Here is a 21,138-nt window from a genome sequence, read left to right on the forward strand (position 1 = left end):
ATTTCAGAACTTGCTCATCAGCAAGCACTAAGATAATTCTCATATGAATTGGTTATCTACAGTTAGGAGCTTAAAGGATGAGGAATAGAATTTGTAGGTAGGCAAAAAAAGATTTGTTAGGTGAACTGTGATGTTGCTTCCTAACATTTTTTTCTTCTGTTTGTAGCCATGGATGTATAAGGAACATTATAGACTTCTTTGAATTCAGATGCTGTGGTCTTTTTCGGCCCGTTATCGTGGACTGGACGAGGCAGTATACAATAGAATATGACCAGACTTCAGGATCAGGCTACCAGCTGGTGTAGCACCACCTTCATCCTGTGAGCATATCATATCTGAGTGGTGCCTGAAAAATTTTCTCTCTCTCTCGAATCCACATCCCTTGAAGAGTAGCATGCTATGTGTAAGGCTGATGATGAATCATAAGGTACCTTCTCTTCATCAGAATTTTATTAACAAAAGTAAAACCGGACAGAATAAACTGCCAAACCTGATAAGGAAGAGGAGGAAGATCAAAAAGGGATTTTAACAGTTCTGAACATGAGAATTACTCGTGACAGCATATTCACAGTATTTGTTGTTGGGTTTTTTATTTAAGGTCCTTCACAATGGAGCATGAGATTATTGAAGTATTGACACAAGTAGCTACGTTGTGCTGAGCAGAAAAAATTATTTCCCAGTATGAATAATTCCACTGAAACAAGAATCTAGGTTATAAAACTAAATTTCATGATGCAGAGGTCACTGATCGTTATGTTGTAGTTCCTGTAATGTGATTTTTTTTTAATACATATTATGTACGTTGAAAAATGTGCTTTTCAATGCTGTTATAAACATCATGTGGTGGGAATCCTCTGTAATGTGTTGAGTTATAGCAGTAGGGCATGTCAGATAATGTTGAGAAAAAATATGTTGCCCACATTTTTTGGCGATTGTCTTTGCCACCACTTAGTGGTACAACTAAATACTTGTAATAACCCTGTTCTGAGATTATATAGTCTGAAATAAACAATTGTGCAAATAAGGAAAGCTCTTCTGTCAAAGCCCTGCTTAAATGCATGATACACCTGTAAAACTAGATTACAGGGTATAATGTTCAGGAAAATAAGTGGGGAAAAAGTCATTATCTTTGAAGTAATTTTATAAGCAACTTACAAACTAGCAATGTTTCAATATTAGGTTTGGTCCTTATACAGTACAATGTGGTGTGATTGGAGACACGTTGGAAGAGAAATTGCATGGGGGAAACCACAGATGTGAAAGCAAAAAACTCAATTATAAAAAGACAAGATAGTTTTAAATTGAAAGCAACTGCAGAAGAAGAACCCAAAGTTGTCTGAAATACGCTTATTTTCTTTGGATGTAAAAGAATGGAAAACGAATTTTAAAAAATCCCCATAATAGCACACACTCACAGAAAATGTAATGCAATGTTCTGAAGAAGGTGGTGTATTGGCACGTGGAAATCACCCTTAATTTCTTTTTTTAAGTTCTCATGCTACAGGTATGTTTGGAAAGTAAGGAATGATCCGAAATTGCATTCCAAACGGGCTTCTCTTGACTGCGATGCACTGATTTTTGTTCTGTTGTTTTCACATATTCATAGTGAATTGTTCACTGCATCCTTAACTATTGTTTACAGAGAGACTGAGAATCAGGTTAGTTCTCTTCTAAGTGCTGTAGCAACCCAGTGGTTCGAGAAACCTGTGAGGGGAGTTTGGGGAGGGACCCGAAAGCAGATGTCTGAGACCAGTGTAAAGAATGTGTATCTGTATATAAATAATTTATCAAATAGTTTTCTCTCCGTGAGTGTGTGTTTAGTGTACTTAAAGCTGCTCATTTTCATTTTATTCAACCAAAAAAAAGTGTAGGAAGATATCTAATGAGCTTTTAGTGATGTTCAATATTGCTGTTAATAGGCATTATGCCCTGCAAATTCACTGCATGTTTGATGCTTGGCAAAATTAGCGTTTTCTGTAATATGCAGATTACAGGTAATATACCAATCTAGTGGTATTCCCGGCCCTTGCCTTAGTAAGAGGAGCAGTGAAACTGTAAATAGTTGATGTTCAGTATTTGCAAGTAAACATTTTTTCTGTAGTTGTTCATTGATCTCAAGACACACACTTAGTTTGCAAGTACCAGATGTCAGGATTTACAGAAGTGCAGCATTAGAGTACTTGAATGTTTAATACTGGAAAAATCAACATCGTCTTGGACACAGTTTTAATAGGAGAGGTTTGGGAGTAGGAGTGGCAAAAAGCTTTTGAGGTTTTTGTCAGACTAAATTTGTAATTGTAATGAAGACATGTTCTGTTTCAGTGAAAAAAGTTGACGTAAGTTATTCATATTTTTTTCCAATCAAGAAAAAGCATGAAGATTTTATGATGTTGTTTATTTTAATCACCAGTAATGTTCTGCATATTCGTTTTGAAGGTTTTTTTGTTTCCTTTTGTTTTGTTTTTCCACATTTCCTTTGGGGGTCGGTTCACTTGAAGAACTTCAGTCCACTTTATTAAATATCGCCTAGCACCAGAAGAGCAGTTCAGTATGTGATACAAGTTTTGGTTTTAGTTGCCCAGTAGCATTAACTGCCACAAATTATGTCATGCAGTCCATGTCAAAAATGGTCACAAAAGAAGAGGTGATCTTTGGTAGTACGTAGTGAGTTCTGCGCTGTTTACTTGTTAGTAGCTCTCTGGTGACAGTTTTGTTGAGACCTGCAGAATTTGAGCAATAGTAGGTGGTTCTGAAAATTAACTTGCATCTATGGATTTGGGATATATGAAGCTTCCAGTGTAAAATGTAACTTGTCTTGAGTAACACTGAATCCTTTGATGTGAAATCATAAAATCAAGCAGGGGGGAGCCAACTGTGCAGCATTTTTCTGTCAAGTTATGAAACTTACATTTCACTTGTTGAACCAAAACTGCAGATCAGAACAACTTAATCTGACATAGGGAGAATAAATGGGAATTTTGTCTTGGCCCTAAACATGTGCTGTTTCTTTGCAGGTTTTCTGTATTCTTTGATGTCCACCTGATTTTTTTTTTCAATTAATGTGTAAAACATCACTACATTTTAAGCTATGGATTTTTTTGTATATTCTTTATTTATAACTGTGCCAAGTATTATTTTAATACTGTTGAGATCTTGATGTATTACATTGTGAACAAAAAAAATCTGTAAAATGTTTAATAAATTAGCTCTCCTTACATAAATTAAATCTGTTAAATTTTGTAAGTTATTAATCAAATAAATATTGACTCTTAGATGCAGTGTTTGTCTTGACTTGGGATATGATTTCAAAGTGTTGTTTCTGTCCAACTTCAGAAGCTGCATCATGAGAAAACAGCTGCTATCTTGCATCTTATTTTAGTAAAGTCTGTTTCCAGAAGGATGTACAAGGTGTCTTAGAGCATGCACCCAATTCTGTGCTGATGTGAAATCCTGTCAACTACCACTTTACTGGGTTTTGGTAAAGTATACCTTTGTACTACCACTCACTAATAAGTACACCTTTCTTTTGAGTAAAGGTGCTGGCAAGATAACATTTCATGAGGGAGAATTGCTTTTAGAGAGAGTTTCAGGTGGCGAAATGTACATATTTAATGATAATGGCATTTGAGGTGTTCTAAAGGAAGACAAGATGTGCACACAGGGCTGGTAGGTATGACCAAGATGTGCATTTCTAGGTAGCACTTGAAGGAGACAGAATACTTTGACTCTTCTGGTTTGTGCTAAAGGTTAGATTCTGAGTAGAAACGAGGTAACCATCCAGGTTGGATTCAATGAGGGTATTTATAACGAGCAGTATGTATTAAAGTATAAGGCTAGGACTTAAGAGCACACCTAATGGGGAGAAGATAAAGTCTCTTGTTTTCTGCTGGGTATGGGTTCAATATTAGCACACACTGAGGATTGCTGGTGCTGTTCTAGGAGGTTCCATCTGAATATGAGGAGAAACTTCTTCATTTCGAGGGTGCCAGAGCCCTGGCACAGGCTGCCCTGAGAGGTTGTGGAGTCTCCTTCTCTGGAGACACTCAAACCCTGGCTGGACACATCCCTGTTTGAGCTGCTCTGATGAACCTGCTTTAGCAGGTGTGTTGGACTAGATGATCTCCAGAGGTCCATTCCAACCCTAACCATTCTATGATTCCCCAAGGAATGGTTCTGGTGAGGCTGGGCCCAAGCTTGCCTCTGCTGACCACCCTTTGACTTGGCCAGTAAAAGTCAGGGAAAAAAGTACTTTCTTTTTTTATAAAAGACATATTCTGTACTGAAGATCTCCAACAGAGATTTGCAGTGCTCTGTCAGAGCAGTTGCTGCTCTTGGGAGGTATGGGTGGGCTCCTAATGACTGGTAACCTGGTTACTTGGTTTGTTTTGTTTGGAAGAAGCCTGCCCTATGCACCCTCATTATGGCTTGATTAGAGTTCACTCCCTCTTGCCTCCCATGAGCTGCCCTTAAGTGAAATCAGATTTTTTTGCCATGAAGACAGAATGCTTGCATTTGCGTTTTATCCACCTTAGGCTACTGCATGGACCTCAGTAAAAACTGCACCAATTCCAGGTTGAATTTACTTGCATTATCTTATAAGCGGAGTGCCCTGTTCGCCTCCAGTCTTACAGGCTACTTAAGTCAAAGTGCTTTTGAGAGCCAGTCTCTCCTGGCATTAGGGCTCCAAACTGAGACTAACTCCATAAGTTAGCATTACTCCAGCCTGGGCCAAGCATTTCTCCATCCATGTTTTGTTGCTGCTGAAAAGTTGACAGTAACCAAGTGAAAGCACTTGAGTGTTGGGTTTTCATTTCTCTTGACAAGTATATTGTCTTTATGGTTACAAGTTTTCTGTTTTCCTTCATTTATTTCTCTTTCTGTGGTTAAATATGTGACTCGTTGGGATGTAGAGCAGTGTGGAGCTGTGAGTTATTGCTATGACTACCTCTAGTAAATGAAAGCCCATGAGTTTTAGTGGTTTAAATGACTTCCAATCATTTCTTCTGTTCATTTTTCTAAGAACTGAAAGCTCTTTCTTGTAGGTAAGTGAACATTATATTAGATGCCCGTTTTTGTCAGCATAAATTGCACCTGCCAGCTCTGCTACTGTGGCGGTTTAAGATCCTCTACAGTAGCTACATCAACTAATGAGGGAGCAATTTCACCTGCTGAATAGTGTGTCAAGAGCATTATTTTGGCTTCTGTCTATCAAATGGTGATGCTCAGCGTTTTATAATGCTGTTCCTGAGAAGATTAAGCACTTCCATCAGGTAACAAGGCTGTGGAAGGGGGATTTTCATGTCCTCGGCTGCTGGGGCCTGGATACTGCTTCTAAGTTAGAGCTTTCCATGTGGAGGTTGGAAGAGTCAGAGGGGATCAGCCCTTTGAACCCTTTCTGGACAACTGTCAAGGAGACAAAGGAGAAAAGTACTTTCTTCAGTAGAAAAGTATTAGAATCATCAGTATGAGTAGTAGGACCAGAGGTTTCTTCCTCAAATGTGTGCTGCTTCTGCCTTGCTGTTGTCTTTTTCAGCTGTTATCTTTCCCTCTCTGTGAGCTGTACAAGCTCTTGGCTCACATTTTGAGCCGTCTGTCTGTTCTTTCTCACAATCCACACTGTTGCTCTGTAACCCATACAAAATGCTCTGTATGTATTATTTTGACTAGTACGTGTTTTTCTAATTAGGCTTTTGGTTTGCACTGCTTCACTACCTCAGATCGCAGTCGTAGATTTTGCTTGAAAACTCTGCTTTGGACAGTGCTGATACATTTGCTCACTATTTTATTGTAGCATTCCTAGTCTTGAATGTATCTCCATAAATTCACTCAGTGAAGTGTTTTTTTCCCCCCTAGAGGTGCCAGCCTCCTTCCCACAACAGATGGTGTTTCAAATCTCATATTTTCTTTAACTAACTTCTATCGGGTGTGATGAGAGTTGAAGCTGAACCTCCCGCCTTCACCCCATAACACCACATGGGTTGTAGCCACCGGGGTGGAGCTTGTGCCTCCCTACAGGTGTGGTTGGCCTCTAGTGATGCCCTCACTGTACAATAGCATGTCCTTCACTGGAAGGGCTGGAACTCCTACAACCCTCTCTTACCTGCTGGAGCTCAGGTCTGCTCCCCTGAGGTACCATTTGTGCTTTTAAGAGGTGTCAGTGCCCAGTTCTCATATGCCTCCTCCCTATTGTAGGCAAGATCAAACCACAAGCTTTGCAAAGGGGGCTTGGCAGGGGAGCCTGAGCTCACTGGTGAAGGTTTGCTTCAGGTGCTCAAGAACCTTAGGCCCAGATTTAAAAAAAAATATTAAAAAACTTGCTAAGCTGTTCATACTAACTGCTGGTTACTTGTTTAAAAATAGAGCAGCTTACCTCAAACTGGGTGATTCCTTGCTTCACAGTTTTAGACTTAAGTACCTCATTATCACGTAATGCCTTTGTGGTGGACTGATCCTAAGAGCTGAGGAGATGACTCCCATTTGCTTCACAAGAAGGGCAATTGCAGGTGCCATCAGCTCAGGCCTCACAGGCTTGTATTGGGGGCTGCTCCAGGCCCTAGAAGAAGCCAAGCTCTTCTGGGAGCTTTCCACTCAAGGACTGGCTAAGGAAAACTAATTTTCTCCTAATTGTAGACCTTTAGGAACTGCTGCTAATGAAGAGTTATGTTAGCAAGGTCAAGGTTTCTGACTATTATGGCTTTCACCCAGCTGGTGTGTTTGCATGGAGTAGATATACACTGAATTTGATGTGTTTAATTGCTATTCCTCCTTGCCTATCATCTTGAGTTGAAGTCACATTATCTACCAGGGTGGTTAAAGGCAGAGTTTTATTCTGCTTGGTTACCATGCAGCTACCTTTTCCAGGTGCCATCCTCAAGAGATTGAAGCCTTCTACCATCTTCGGGGAACTGAGGGTTATAACACTACTGAGAGAAGGTCAAAAGCTGCTCTTAAAACCTGAGTTTGATGTGCTAGTCCAGACCTTGGTCAACTGCTGAGTAGGAATGGTATGAATCTTCAGCTGTCTTGATAGAGTACTCCTGCACACTAAGTCCTGTTCATAATAACATCTCAATACCAAAGCAGGGTACAATTCCACAAAAAATTACAGTGAAAGAGGTTTGGTTTACATTCATGGCAGAGACAGCCAGCTGTTTAGGCACAGAGCTTCTTAACATCTATCACTTTCGGAGCTGTGTCACTACACAGAGCAGTAGATTAGGATCTGCTGCTTCTGGGCAGTAAGCAGCTGGTTGCCTTGCACGTGCATGTGATGGTGTGATACAGGAGGACAGTCATTCACCTCTGAAGGCTGTGACCAGTGATATGTATGTCTGGCTACCAGTCACGCTGGGTTTTCAGTGAAGGGCTGCACCAAGTCTATCATTGCATCTCCACCCATGCACACCCAGAGTACCCCAACACCACTGCCCTTACTTATCTTTGCTGACAAAGCATGTAACACTTGGGTTTAGGATATATCAACAAGCAAAGCTTTATTGAATTGATACTTGGTATTAAATGTTACAGTGTGATACACAAAGCAAGAGAAAAGCAGTGCTTTTTTTTAAAAAATATCATCTGCTGAATGTATGGCCCAAGCACTATGGTAACTAGTATCTGTTTCCACAGTAGTTAGTAACATTTAGGAAACTCTCTTCTTTCTTGTAGCAGGGTCTCAGCAGAGCCATAGGGTGTTTTGAGACGTGTTCTGTCACTGGGCGTGAACAAGGGCACCCGCTCCCTGGCCGTACCCAAACCCCTTGGGGCCAAAGTTCTTCGCGTAACAACCTGTGAGAAACATAAACAGGTAGAAGCTGAGGCTGCTGGCTCGGTAATTAAGAACAGCACTGTCTAGGCTAAACCCCTGGGCTGCTTCCCGCTTAGTCACCTGCACTTCCCCATCAGAAGCAATGCTTGAAAACCTTTTGTTAAGTTCTGTATCTGCCATGGTTAAACTCAGTAGCTGTGGCTGTTTGGTCATAGCTCCCAGTCTGCTCTGTGAAAGTAATTCATACACAGGTTCCAGCCTGAGAGAGTCGGGGTTGTTCACCCTGGAGAACAGAAGGCTCCAGGGAGACTTTATTGCAGCCTTTCAGTACTTAAAAGGGGCCTGTAAGAAAGATGGGGACAGAGTTTTTAGCAGGGCCTGGTGTGATAGGACAAGGGGTAACAGTTTTAAACTAAAAGAGGGGAGATTCAGGCCAGACATGAGGAAGAATTTTTTTTTTTACAATAAGGGTGGTGGCACAGGTTGCCCAGAGAGGTGGTAGATGCCCCATCCTTGGAAACATTCCAGGCCAGGCTGGACAGGGTTCCGAGCAACCTGATCTAGTTGCAGATGTCCCTGCGTATGGCAGGGAGTTGGATTAGATGAGCTTTGAAAGTCCATTTCAACCCAAACTATTCTATGATTCTGTGGCTAGATATTTGATAAGACATACGTTGCCACCAGACCCCTGTGTGGATCAGGTTTATATCCAAGATACCACTCAAGAAGGCTCAGCAGGGTGCTGACCAGCTTGTTTTCTTGCTCCGATCTGCTCTCTGACCCAGGCAGAGGGCACAGGCTGCTGCTGCGTTACTCAGTGTGCAATGTTTTGCTTGATGCAGAAGTAAGCTACATGAGCAGCTTCAGTAATATGTATTTCATTTCTCAGCTCTATTCCTATGACTTACAGAGCATTTCCATCTTGACAGAAGCCTGAAAGTCTCTTACAACAGGAATAAATTCAGCATCTGTCCTTGTAACACGTTTCCTTGAACCACAAACAAATAGTCTTTGTTTCTTTCCTCACCTTTACAATAGATTTCTCCCTCTTTCTCAGTTAGGGTTGTTGATTCGAGGCTTTTTCCACACTTGGCACATCGGAAGCAGTTTTTGTGCCATGGCTAGAGAAAAAACAAACAAACAAGATAGTTTAAATACAAAGAATGCCTGAGTTTGTAAAAAGAAATGCATTACCCAGAGATGCCTGTATCAGTATTGTTTACAGATGACTGGTGCAATAAAAACCAATTCCAATGCACCAGTAGCAGATGAGAGCATCTGCATTTCTGCGAGTGGCCCAAAGCCCTGGATTCTACACAGCGTCCTGCTCAGGGCAGCGTTTTGAAAAGTTTAGGCTTGCTCTAATCAATTCAGAGCAGATCTTGGCTCTCTGTAGCGAGGCAGACAGCTGGCAGACAAATGCAATTTTAAGGTAAGTCTGCCCCGCAGTTTGTTCTCTACTGGAACCCACAGAACATCCCCGGCTCACTTTAAAGTCCATGCAGCAGGTACAAAAGGGCACAGGCAGTTCCTTACCTTTCCAGCTCCTATTACTTTCTCTGCCGCATAAACAGAATCGCCACACCTCGAGCATTTCTCTGCACCGCCAAACTTCTGAGCGAACTTTGAAGGGTTTGGGTTTGTTGTGGGTCGGTGGGGAGAGGGGGTGCTGAAAGAAAGGGGACATTCATTGTCTTTATTCTTCTTACTGAATGACCTCTTGCTCTTCCTAACAATACTAAGAGAGCAGCATCCAACACACAGCACAGAACAAAGTACCTTTTCAAAACTGGAGAGGTAAGTTAATCAGCAAGGCTATTCAATTACACTTGGTAGGGAAATAAAATGAGAAAGGCCATGCTTCAAAGGATAGTGAGTAGCTACTGTAAAATCTAGTTTTTTGAGAAGCCTTCACCTTTTCACTTCTGTAGAAGTGCTGAATTCTGTATTAGGACATCGATTTATCAGATAGCAAGCTACAAGTAAATCTGTTAAATTCCTGTCTGCTGATCATAATCTGGAACCCAAACTGATCACTGAACCTAAGGGTTTGAACTGTTTATCAGTTCTGGCTATGCCCTGGCTGAAGAGGAGACATGATGTAAAAGTCAAGCAATAATTTGGGAACTTGCATGAAGCAAGTTGTGAGGCAAACTTCAGCCTCTTTTCCCATGCTTTGCTTTACAGCAAAGACTTAATCAGACTAGGAACATTTATTATTTAATATGCCTTTTCTTTTTGGCTATAATTAAATACAAGTGGGTTTTTATTTGCCAGTTAAAAATTCGTTCTTCTTGTAGCCCCAAATCCTCAGCTTTCCAAATCCATCCCTGCCAGAACCTATTGAACATTTGCCTTTGCAGCTTATCTAGGAGAGCAGCTTGAGACTCTCAGTCACCTCTGTGGGCTTGTGCAGAGCCACCACCAGCTCCATAACCCAGTCCCGTACGGCTCATGTGTAGGGTTCATGCATCTTTACCTGCACTAACTTCTGCTCACGTGGTGCCTACTTGTGTAGTCACCCAGTGGAAGCTTTGTGCACTGAAGATTAGTCACCCCATGTTTGGTTTTACTGGGGTATTTTGCAGCATTCCTATTCCAGACAACATGAATTAAACAAAATCCAGCCTGAGGGACTCCTCTGCAAACAGTACTGGAGGACAAGGGTCACCCCCACATCCCCCCAAACTCCGTTCACTCACCTCTCAGGCTTGATGCCCAGCCTCTCTCCCCGGTCCATGTTCAGCGTGCCAGCCCCTTGGCCATACCCGTAACCTTTTGGGCCATACTTTTTTCCATAGCACGATTTGCAGTAAACTTCAGCATCATGAATCGCTACAGTTGTGCTGTCCAAGTTTTTCCGACAGACCACTGGAGGAAAAAAAAGAATAAATTATATTGCCTTAAGAGACCATTTCCATCAGCACATGCAGTAAGCCAAATATCAAGTGAGAAGTGGTATTATGGGTTTTCTTGCTCACAATTCTTCCTGTTAGGCTGTGGGACTGCTCAAGATAAGAGGGGGCAGGCTGTCTTCTGAATTAATGAATTATGCTTAGCCTTGTAAAGGGCTCTATTCCCTCCCACCTCTTCATGACCGTGACATTTAAAGCCTGGAAACTTGCTGTGGTTTGATGAATGAGCCTGCTCAGAAACCCAGATAGTGCAGACAGCATTTTCCCTTGACAGATGCCATATAGCACGAAGCAAAAGTCTATGGGTGCAGAAGAGCCCTTCTCCTGCCCTTTTGGGGCAGGGCTGGGAAAAAAACAACCTTCAAGGTTTTCCCCCTGCCTTGGCACTGGTTTGGAGCAGAGCTGGGTCTGTTTCACAGCTGTCACCGGAGGGGCTGTGCTTTTCTGGCATTCCTGCATTGTCCTTCAGCACAATTCAAGCACTCTGCTCAAGGTTACAGTAGAAGGCAGAACTATTTCCTTCTTAAACCTTCTTTTGTATCCCAGCTGGCAGGCTCTTTCCATCTGCAACAGCATTATGCCCATGATAAAGAATTTGGGGAGGAAAAAAAAAAAAGCTTTATGAATTTCTTGTTTAAAGAGAAGTTTAAGGTCTTCAAAATAGAGGGTGACCTTTGCCTATGGCATTCCTTAACTCTAAGGTTCTTTTTATGAGACACAAATATCCAATAAGTAAATCAGCTAATGCATGTTTGTTAAGTCTACAGACTTTAACCCCAGCAGAACTATGCACTAAGGAAAGGCAAATACTCAGACACACTAGAGCCATTGTTTGACTGCAAGTTCCAGGTTTCTTTTAATAGAAACTCCCATAAAAGGCTGAAAATGAGGCAGCTGGGACATCTAATCTTTTCTTGTAACTGCTGTAGAGCTGAGGGAAAGGAGCGTAGGTGTGCCGAGGCTCACGGTGCGCTGACGTGACGCTGCAGACTAACAGCAAAGCGGTTTGAAAGGGCCAGTTGAAACTGTGGCTAAACTGAGGCTAAACCCTCGCTTTGCCTGCAGGTATTAAACACAAGGAAGCAGGACAAAGAAGTACCTCATGTTTGTAATGAGGCAAAATTCTCTGACTCAGACAGATAGGCTGTCTGTTTGCAAAGTAGGAGCCTCCGATTCACAGCGACCCTTTGTTCCCTTCATCAAACCAGAGGTCTTTTCAGCAGAGAAAGTGATTTTCAATGCCTCGCTGGGCTTATTGGTTGGCCTGGAAAATAACGCTTTGGATTCCGTTCATCTGAAAGAAACCACGGGCCCCTGTGCCAAGAAAGTCCAGGCTTTTGGCTGTGCTAAAGCATCGACAACTCAGCTGTGCTCAGGCCCGCTAGTGTCCCGCTCTGTGTGCAGCTTCAGGGCAGGGGTTTGATAACTCTTCCTTCAGCTCCTGCCAGCCCTGGGACCACTGTGAGAAGTCCAGCAAATGAGGCTTTGCCACTGGGCTTCCTCCTCTGCTCGAGCAACACTTTAAGCGAGGTTTCTATCCTAAAGATCCCTTAGACTCCTGAGGAGAAGGATCGGGTAGGGGGGTGCGAATGGAGAAGCATGATGTGCTCTGCTTTGGGAGGGACATCCCCTCCCTCCCACACTGCACAGGTAGGATAATACCTCTCCAGGAGACAAGCTTTCCCTTTGGCACCACCAGGCCTAGGAAGCATGTGGTGAAGCAGAAGTCAAGCCCAATGTGATGGACAAAGCCACCTCTGGCCGCTGCCATCCCCTGTGCATCACAGGTACCAGCTGAGCCTGGGACATCTCCTGTGGACCAGCACCTTGCTGTTGTGACCCCCTGGCTATGCCAGGAGAGGTTTTGGCTGGGTGCGGGAGGGGAATACTTACTGCAGAGGAAGCAGCAGCGGTGGAAGCTCCTCCCGTCACATTGCACCTCTTCAGCATGGTAGACGGTGCGGCCGCAGGCGCCGCATTTGTTGCCGCCTCCCCAGTTTGGCATGGTGGTGGCCCTGTGCACCCAGCCAGGCATGAGGGGAGAAGAGGAGAGGAGAGGTTTGTTAACCGCAGTGTCCTCCACTGCCCCAGCTCAAGGAAAGTTGGGGTTACAGACTCCTTTAAACCAGGTCCGCAAACTTTGTATGGCAGAGCACAAGCCTGCGATTTTGTCAACTGTCTAAAAACGTGACCTTACACCACGTGAGAAGTTTTTGTGATCAGATCAACTTCTCAGTCCTTCAGATCACAGGCCAGACATAAAGGCTTAGGCCGTCTCTCTACGGCTATTTGTAAAAGCAGATGGACTGGCAAGGGGAACAGAGGCTGCTGCTGCTGCTGCTAAATAGCAAGAAAAACAGGGACATGGTCTTCACGAGACATGTCCTTCTGTCCCTGCCCAGTATTTTGAAAGTTACATAAATTGGACATGCACAAATTACAGTTTCATGCACAAGGGCTTTACTGTACCTTGAATGAATGCCCCCCCAGATGGATATAATTTCAGTTTCTATGCTTCATTAACTTTGGGCCCCTTGTCTGATGGAAGAAAACCAATTGTGCCAACAATGGCATTTTGTTTTACTGCAGGGCCTATTATTTTGGATGCAATACAAGCCAAGTTGCTCTCACCGGACAAACAGTTATTAGGGCTGTAGGGACATTCCAAACTCCTTTGAGATCACACCTGCACTTCAGAGAAGTTTGAGGGGGATTATTTTTTGGAGGCTCCACCACTATTACATGAACTGCACCTTTACCAGAGAGGTATATGAGTGAAACCCAACTGCTCCAGGAGCCACAGCTGCTTTAAAATAAAGTAAAGCAAAACTGCCTCCCATGCATTATTGCAATGGACACTCAGAAGGCTGGTAGAGAAGGACAGGTACTATCACCCACCATGTCAAACTACAGTCTTGAGAACAGTCTCCTACATTAAGCCAGTAGCAGCAACTGCCCCATCTCAAGCTGAGCTGCCCCTCCCCACCTACCCTGCCCTTGTGCCATCACCACAGCCAGTTCCCATCCAGCACTACGGGGATGTCCTCTTGCTCCTCCCCATAACTGTCCTGGGTTAAAACACCAAAGCAGAGCACTGCCCACCACCTTTGGCTTTTCTGGGACTTTCCTCCTTCTGTCACCGCCATGAGCTAACACAGCAGTGTTTGCTGAAGGCTCATGTCCCAGTCATTGCTGAACTGCCCTTGAGTTGCAACCATTGTTGGCTAATGGTGGTTTGCTACCCTCCAGTTCACCACCAGACCACCTCTCGTAAGCATGGAACCCAACAGCAGTCAGAGAGAGGGTTATCAGTTCAGCGAGTCTAACCCAGCACAGCTTCTCAGGCCTCATCACCCTCTCCGATCCCTACTGACTCTTGTTGCAGACAGGGTTTCTGGGTGGGAACCATGGGTTTGCCCACTTGAAGCCCAGAGGGCACCTTCTGCCACCCCACCAGCAGCATCATTCCCTCCCAGTAGGCTCCCCAAAGCAGCCCTGTGATACAGGTCAGCTTTTGGGAGGGAAGGGAAGGGAAGGGAAGGGAAGGGAAGGGAAGGGAAGGGAAGGGAAGGGAAGGGAAGGGAAGGGAAGGGAAGGGAAGGGAAGGGAAGGGAAGGGAAGGGAAGGGAAGGGAAGGGAAGGGAAGGGAAGGGAAGGGAAGGGAAGGGAAGGGAAGGGAAGGGAAGGGAAGGGAAGGGAAGGGAAGGGAAGGGAAGGGAAGGGAAGGGAAGGGAAGGGAAGGGAAGGGAACTTGTTGGGAGCTTCTGACTTCCCTCATCACGACCCATCTTCAGTTACCTTTAGAAGTTCTCCTGTGTTGGCCAGACAGGGAGAAGAGACATGCAACAGCATCTCCACACAACACCCACAACCTGCTGCCTTCAATCTGCTTCTGGCTCAGAGGGATGGGTGGCAAAGCTGAGGACTACCAGCCTCCGCTTGTCTCCCTGGCCAACAGAGAGGAACTGGAAGCACTGCCTTGACACAGGGAGCCAGAGAAGAGCACTTTGCTTCAAGATGCCCTTTCTCTAAGGGGCTTTCACTGATGTGTGGGAGATACCTCGGTGCAAACCGAGCGGTCTTGTGGGTGCTCAGCTGCTGCCCCTGCTCTCCAGGCAAGGTAGAACAGACTCACAAATCACATCTCAGAGCAGCAATTCTGACTAAGCCTGAATTAACTGACCCATCTTGCTAGTATTGCTAAAAGAACCCTCCCGCTCAAGCAGCCTGACCACTAATTCAGCAGTTTTCAGAATTCAGGGAAGGTTGTGCAGTTCCCAAGTAAGACTTGCTGCCAAGTAGCTGCTACAGGACCTTTGTCCGAGGCAAGCAGACAGCCATTCATGGCATGTGGGAAAATAAGATTAGTTTATTAACCTAAATTGGGGCATCTTAGGTACATTCTGCAGGAAAGGCTTAGGAAACTTCCTCAGAGTGGCTGAGCCGTGCCATTTGCACACTGACACTAATTACTGAGATATCCCTTTGTTTAATACTTCCATGGGATTAGCACCATTACTGCTCCATGGTTTAGCACTAATACCCTGACTGAGCTCATAAAATTAGTTTTATGACATTTCCCACTCTGCCTTTGTCATTCTTGGCACAACTGTAGAGTCTAAAAATTAAGATTCCATTTCTTTTATTCAAGTGCTTGGCTGTGCTACTGCACAGCAGCTGACATCAATCATGGCAAAGAGTGTCCTTAGTTAAAGGGAATATAGACTGCACAAAGCTTTGGAAAAGGAATGCATGGACTGGAAAAAAAAATTAAAAAGAGATTCCTTTCCACTTGGTATGCTTTCCAAAATGTAAATGGTATTTGGTACAAGGACTACTTATGTCTTTTCCTCTCACCATCCCCACGCTCATGTTCTTTCATGCATTTACATAAGTCTAAATTATTGTCATAATTTTGTTAGCAAATGATTATTTAGTTTCCATGCACACTAGAGCTGAGGACATGGATCAGGTTTCCAGTTTTGCCCCAAATTTCCCATGTAATACTGGGCAACACAGGGTGCAGCTCCACCCCTTCTTCCCAAAGGAGACGAAGTATTAGACAGTCTGGCAACCATTAGCTGACTCAAATCTTCTGATAAGGGCTCTGGGAATTAATTAAATGAAAAGCAAAAAGGAATTGAAGTCAGTACTTCAAGGTGACCTTGGTTTCTTCAACAGAAGATATTTCCATTTATCCTCCCCACAATGTTTCCATGATGGCGTGTGTGGGAAGAACGGCAATATTTCCTCAATTACCCAATGGCAAGGGCTACCCTGAGGCAGGGGTGCCCATAAAGCACTTTATAGGAAATGGGATGACCTGAAGAAGCCCTGCACATAGGACAGTGTACAAGCCTGTGCTCCTGCCCACCAGCTGCTCTTAGCACCACCCCAGAGCTTCACACTGCCCAGGTCTCCTTTGAGAGCTCCACAGGTAGCAGATTCAGATTTCTAGTCCTGCCTTAATCCTCCTCTGCTCCCTGATGACTTTTTGTCTAGTTCAGACAGGCCTTCAGGGAGCTCAAGAGCAGTAATTAAACATTCAGATGATCTCACTACCAGTACCAACAATTCTGAGTTCCAATTGCAGGATTGTTGGCAGCTGCTTTCCTCAAATAAGAAAATCCTGACTTCTGCTAAGCTCATGCCCAATCAAGAGGAGAGCACGTTATTAAGCTAGCATTCACTGGAATGCCAGTGACAAGCCGCGGCAACTGCAAAGTCCTTTCCAACCCGCTTGTGAATGGCAGGTTTAAATACAAGAAACCTAAACCAGTCCCAAGACAAACGCTGAGGAATTTGAGGCAATCCAGTTATCTTGGATTGCTTTTTCAGCCACCCGTTGGGGAAGCCAAGTGTGTTGCTGCTCTGTTCAACGCAGCAGGCTGGAAGCCACAGCTCCTGGCACTTCTCCTTGCCCACAGCTTCGCCTCTCCTGGACACCGGGTCGGTTTGCTCCGGGCCAGGGGTCCAGCACCAGCCCCTGCACCAGCGGCTGGGGGCGGTGGTGATGGAGCAGCCCATATCCCCAGCCTCTCTCCCGCCCTACCACCGGCGCCACCGCCGCGGGACCCCCCGGCAGCCCCGCCGCGCTCACGGGTGGGGCGGGACGGGCCCCACGGGCGCGGCTTCGGGCGGCGGCAGCTGCCACCGCGTCCCATCCCGCACCGCGGGGCTGCGACCGCCTGCGGGGTGACTCTGCCGGCGCCTCTCCCGTTACCGTCCCGTCCCGTCCCGTCCCGTCCCGTCCCGTCCCGCACCGCTCCGCACCTGCGCGCCCGCTGCCCGGCCCGGCACTCACCGCGGGGCTCGACTCGGCTCGTCCCGGCCCGTCTGAGCCCGGCGCGGCCCCGCAGCGGCTTAAAGGGCCGGGGCGGAGCCATGTGGGGCCCCGTCCAGCCCCGCCGGCCCCGCTCCCGCCGCGCAGCCCCGGCGCTGCCAGGCAGCGGTGCTCTCACCCCGACCCATGGGGCCTGAGCCCCTCCCCGCGGGAGTCAGACCCCAATGGGGCTGGGGGAGCCGTGTGTGCCCCGAGCCCCCTTGTCCGTGACGGTCGGTGAGGCATCCAAGTGCGAGGGGTGACGCTGTTACAGCCACCCCGAGGGGACAAGAGGAGGCATCCCAACTACAGTCTCAGATATGAGACCAACCTGTGTTTTTACTCATTTTTAGGATTTTTCCTTAAATTCTAAACTTCTTCACTGCCCGCATGATGTCGATGCAGGCACCGCGATAGTGTTTCACCAGCATGGAGAAAGGTATATAGGGCTTGGAAATACGTTTTTCTAGCCACGAGGAACAGCTGGGGTGGCACCTGGTACCCGGGCATGTAGGAATCTGCAGACACCCCCGGGGAGGAATTGGCAGCGCAGGTCCCTGCTGAACCACTGCTCCAGCGTGGACTAATTAGGAAGGACCTTAACAGTTTTCGAAAAAGGCCAGCGAGTTAGGCCTGTCCACACCAACCAGTTCACACTGCAGAAAACAGCTCAGTGCTTGAGCTGCTTTTTGAAAATGGCCCCATCTCCCAAGTCCTCAGGGCCATCGTGCACTGGCTGAGTCAGTTCAGGATTATGCACAGGGCTCCCTGTGTTTAGAGGGAGATGAAGGTTAATCTCCTCCTCTTTATTAATCAAATGCCAAACCAGCTACTCATTGCCCGGATGAGTGGCAGAGTGCCGATTCAGCACAGGAACCACTTCTTTGTACACATCAGAAAATAAGCCTGGCAAGTTGGGTGGAGGCAGCTCCTTACAAAACCTCCGGCAACAAACACTCTTTGGCAAAATGGCTGTTTGCAGGTGAGGTGCAAAATAGGTCCCGCCGGACCATTAGCGCAGGCAGCTCAGTGACATGCAACCCACATCGTCCAGTGGCCGATATATGGAGCCAAATTGCCCATACTGTGATATTAAAAATGACCTCCATGTCAGGCACGTGAATGAGAAAGGTGAGCTGTCCTCTCCCCTTAAAACATACTTCCAGTGTGCTGCAGCCAGCCTGCTGGCAGCCACAACTCGCTGAGATTTTTTCCTTACCATTTACGATTTTCTTTTCTCATTTGCAATGAATTGTGAATGACCAGATTATGTGCGTTTTGTGCACATCTCAGAGCCCTGCTCCATAAACAAAGTTGGTATCACTTCCTGTGGAACAAAGTGATGTTCGCTGTGAGCAAGACCAAGACTGTGACCTCAGACATCATAGCAAAAATTTTAGTCTAGGTTTTAAGGGAGCACCATGAGAAGCAGAAGTATTAGCAACTGTTGTTTCACGACTTGGAGCTTACATGAAGGGAGAGGATCTCTTCAAGGCAAACAAATAAGAAGGGTATGAGTCACAGCAGGCTGACTCCATTTATTGCTTGAAATGCCTGTGCTCTCTTGTCCAACCTGTCCCACTCCCAGCCCTGCTGGAACTACCTGTGATGATGCTAATTTATTTACTGTGTCTCCTCAGGTAGCCTCCAAAGCTATTAGATTTTTCCCTTTTGATAACATTTCCTACAGACTATAAAAAATAAACAGCAGAGATCCCAAAGGGAAGAGAGTATCTTTGCAGTTCTGGTGAGGTCTGACTGTATGCAAATAAAAGAAATTCTCACTGTGAATAAGGGGCCATGCTGGTGCAAAATAAAACTCTCTTCAGCAGTGAGGCACTGCTAAGTGAACTAGAAGAGAGCCTGATATCCAGTAATTAATTTTCACATGTCTGATATTTAATCAGTCTGTAGGAAGCAGAGTAACTATAAGGGACAGACATAAGTATATTGATAAGTCCGTTACTATAGGAACAATATTAAGGAACACATTATTATGACAGTCAGGAGCAAAGCCTTGTAATGATGGAAAACAAAAGCCAACAAAAAACTTTTCACCACGTACTTTATTTCTGTTGCTAAGGATTATTTCTATCAATACATTTTATAAATGTAGGTATATTTACTGTCTGTGAATACATACTTATTTTATATATAAACATATAAAAACATACTTATTCTACCTTCTCAGCAGATCTCTTCTCTGTCTTTCCTGAGGGCATAGTTCAGAATTTTTTGAAGATAAAGCCTACATCCGACCCTGCCACATTCCTCCCCGCTCTCCTGCACTCCTTCACCCTGTTACCCTAAGCATCCCTCCCACTGTCTGGACAGCCCCACTGTCCCCTTCACTCTCATCCTCTGGTCGTTGGCCCATCCTTTCTTGTGTTCCTGCCATATATTCCTCTTTCCAGTTTGCCCAAAATCTCAAATGTTGCCTCTTCTCACTGGCCTGGGAGGGGGGACCTCCCACCCCACCACCACACCAGGTCCCTGCAGACTGTGGGGCTCCTGCAGCTTGCCAGCTTTTTGTCTGGCTTATGCTGTTTTGTTTTGTTTTTTAAATAATAATTGGGACAGTTTATTTCTGAGAAACAGCATTCAAGTGTATTCACAGCTCCTGCTCGTTTACCCTGCTAATTTGGCAACTCTGTGAGGTGGGAGTTGTGCCTCTGTTTTTTTCTGCTTCCTTGGCCATGGGAAAGCCCGCAGGCTGTACACAAAACCAGTTCTCCTTTCACTTGTAAAAATGACCCAAAGCATGTTTATCACCTCAGAACAAAATTCTCAAAGTTTTAGCTATGCCACAATTTTATGTAAAAGTTATTTTCTGTGTTTCAGGGAGCTGAGTAAATTGTTGGCTTGTCTGACCTGGTTACTTCTCAGAAGACTTGTCACACATCAGTGTTTTCAAGCCTTTTGCATCCACTAAATAGCTTCCACTCACCTGAGATTATCTTATCCTTGTTTGATCTTGTAAGCATGGTCCCACATGTCTGCTTACGGCTGAGTCAATCTGTTTGCTCTGCTGGTAATCCTTGCTATTATTTGGTGAAGGTTTATTCTAGATACTCCAGATTTTACTTTGCGGGGGGTTTAGTCATATTCTGACATCACTTTTGCCAGACCTAGTTTTATCCAAATGCTACTACTGATAGAGCTCCCTTAATTATGTTCTTGAAAGAGCATAATTTAGCTATTTTTTTCCTATTATGAAATATCGTTTTAAAGCTAGCATTACAGCTTATCATTTACCAGCTTTCAAAATCAGCCACCTCACAGTTGTTCCTGTGCTACCTTGGCTATTTTCTCACTGGCCATCCCCAAAATTTCCCCTAGTAAAAGGAATTTTCAAGTGAGCTTGAAATTAATTCATGCCTAGTGTTATTCAGATTTGCCCTGTGCTGGAGGAGCATTGTGTTTAGCTAATTTCCTTATCTAAGTATTCATGCATCCCAGTAATGCATTAATACTTTTATTTTACCATAAATACAACAATGATAACTCAGTGAAATTTGCACAAATTAAAAAATAGGGCAGATAATTCTAGAGTTTACAAAAGCTGTGATTATTCTTGAATCAGCTATTTAAATCTGAAGTACAGATCGCCAAGACATTCAGTATGAGAGTACTGTGCTTTCTGAGCTCATCGATTTGTATATCATTGGTCATATTTATAAATTATTTTAATTCTAGGAAATCTTAATTCTAGGATAAATTGAATTACAAAACCCTAGTTTGCCTAGTGATTATAAGAAATAGCTATTTAGGTGTCCAATAAGCAACATGGTCTAAGCTGGCATAATTTTATGAAACCTGTGTTTTCATCTTTGTTAACCTATGTCTTTGTATCAGTGATGCTTCTCAACATAGAAATCAATAGTCAGATTTGTGACTCTATTTGAAATCTATCCAGATCTCCTTTTTATAGAACATTTTTAAATAGTATACCTCATCATACTTGATTCCTAAGATACAGGGACTGATACCAAAGAGTTCTCTGTTGTCAAGATTTTAAAACTAAGAAATTAAGAAGATTTGAACTGTTGATTGAAAGGATTTGCTTTTTTCTGTCATGGCCAAGGGACATGTGTGTGCTTCAGCACAGGTCCTCAAAGGTATTGGGCTTTTGC

General features: G+C 44.6%; 2 protein-coding genes across 3 annotated transcripts in view; one reads left to right on the forward strand and one right to left on the reverse strand.

Annotated features, from left to right (window-relative positions):
• The window catches only part of ZDHHC17 (zinc finger DHHC-type palmitoyltransferase 17), a 74,076-nt gene extending 70,804 nt beyond the window's left edge, over nt 1-3,272 (forward strand). Inside the window, exon 17 of the mRNA XM_065041019.1 lies at nt 167-3,272. Within this exon, the coding sequence (XP_064897091.1) occupies nt 167-305 (139 nt within the window). The 3' untranslated portion in view covers nt 306-3,272. The remainder of the gene's footprint in view (nt 1-166) is intronic.
• Nucleotides 3,273-7,467: 4,195 nt separating this feature from the next.
• Nucleotides 7,468-17,126, reverse strand: CSRP2 (cysteine and glycine rich protein 2). 2 transcript variants are annotated; one of them, XM_065041027.1, is made up of 6 exons: nt 16,988-17,126; nt 12,577-12,698; nt 10,471-10,639; nt 9,305-9,437; nt 8,796-8,889; nt 7,468-7,788 (listed from the first exon to the last, which is right to left on the reverse strand). In XM_065041027.1, exons 2-6 carry the CDS (start codon nt 12,686-12,688, stop codon nt 7,712-7,714), a joined length of 585 nt encoding a protein of 194 aa, XP_064897099.1. In that variant the 5' UTR covers nt 12,689-12,698; nt 16,988-17,126; the 3' UTR covers nt 7,468-7,711. The 2 variants fall into 2 exon arrangements, with proteins under 2 accessions (XP_064897099.1, XP_064897094.1); XM_065041022.1 differs by having other exon boundaries at nt 16,957-17,072.
• Nucleotides 17,127-21,138: the final 4,012 nt, after the last annotated feature.

The sequence above is a fragment of the Columba livia genome, chromosome 1 (assembly GCF_036013475.1).
Source record: "Columba livia isolate bColLiv1 breed racing homer chromosome 1, bColLiv1.pat.W.v2, whole genome shotgun sequence".
NCBI lineage: Eukaryota > Metazoa > Chordata > Aves > Columbiformes > Columbidae > Columba > Columba livia.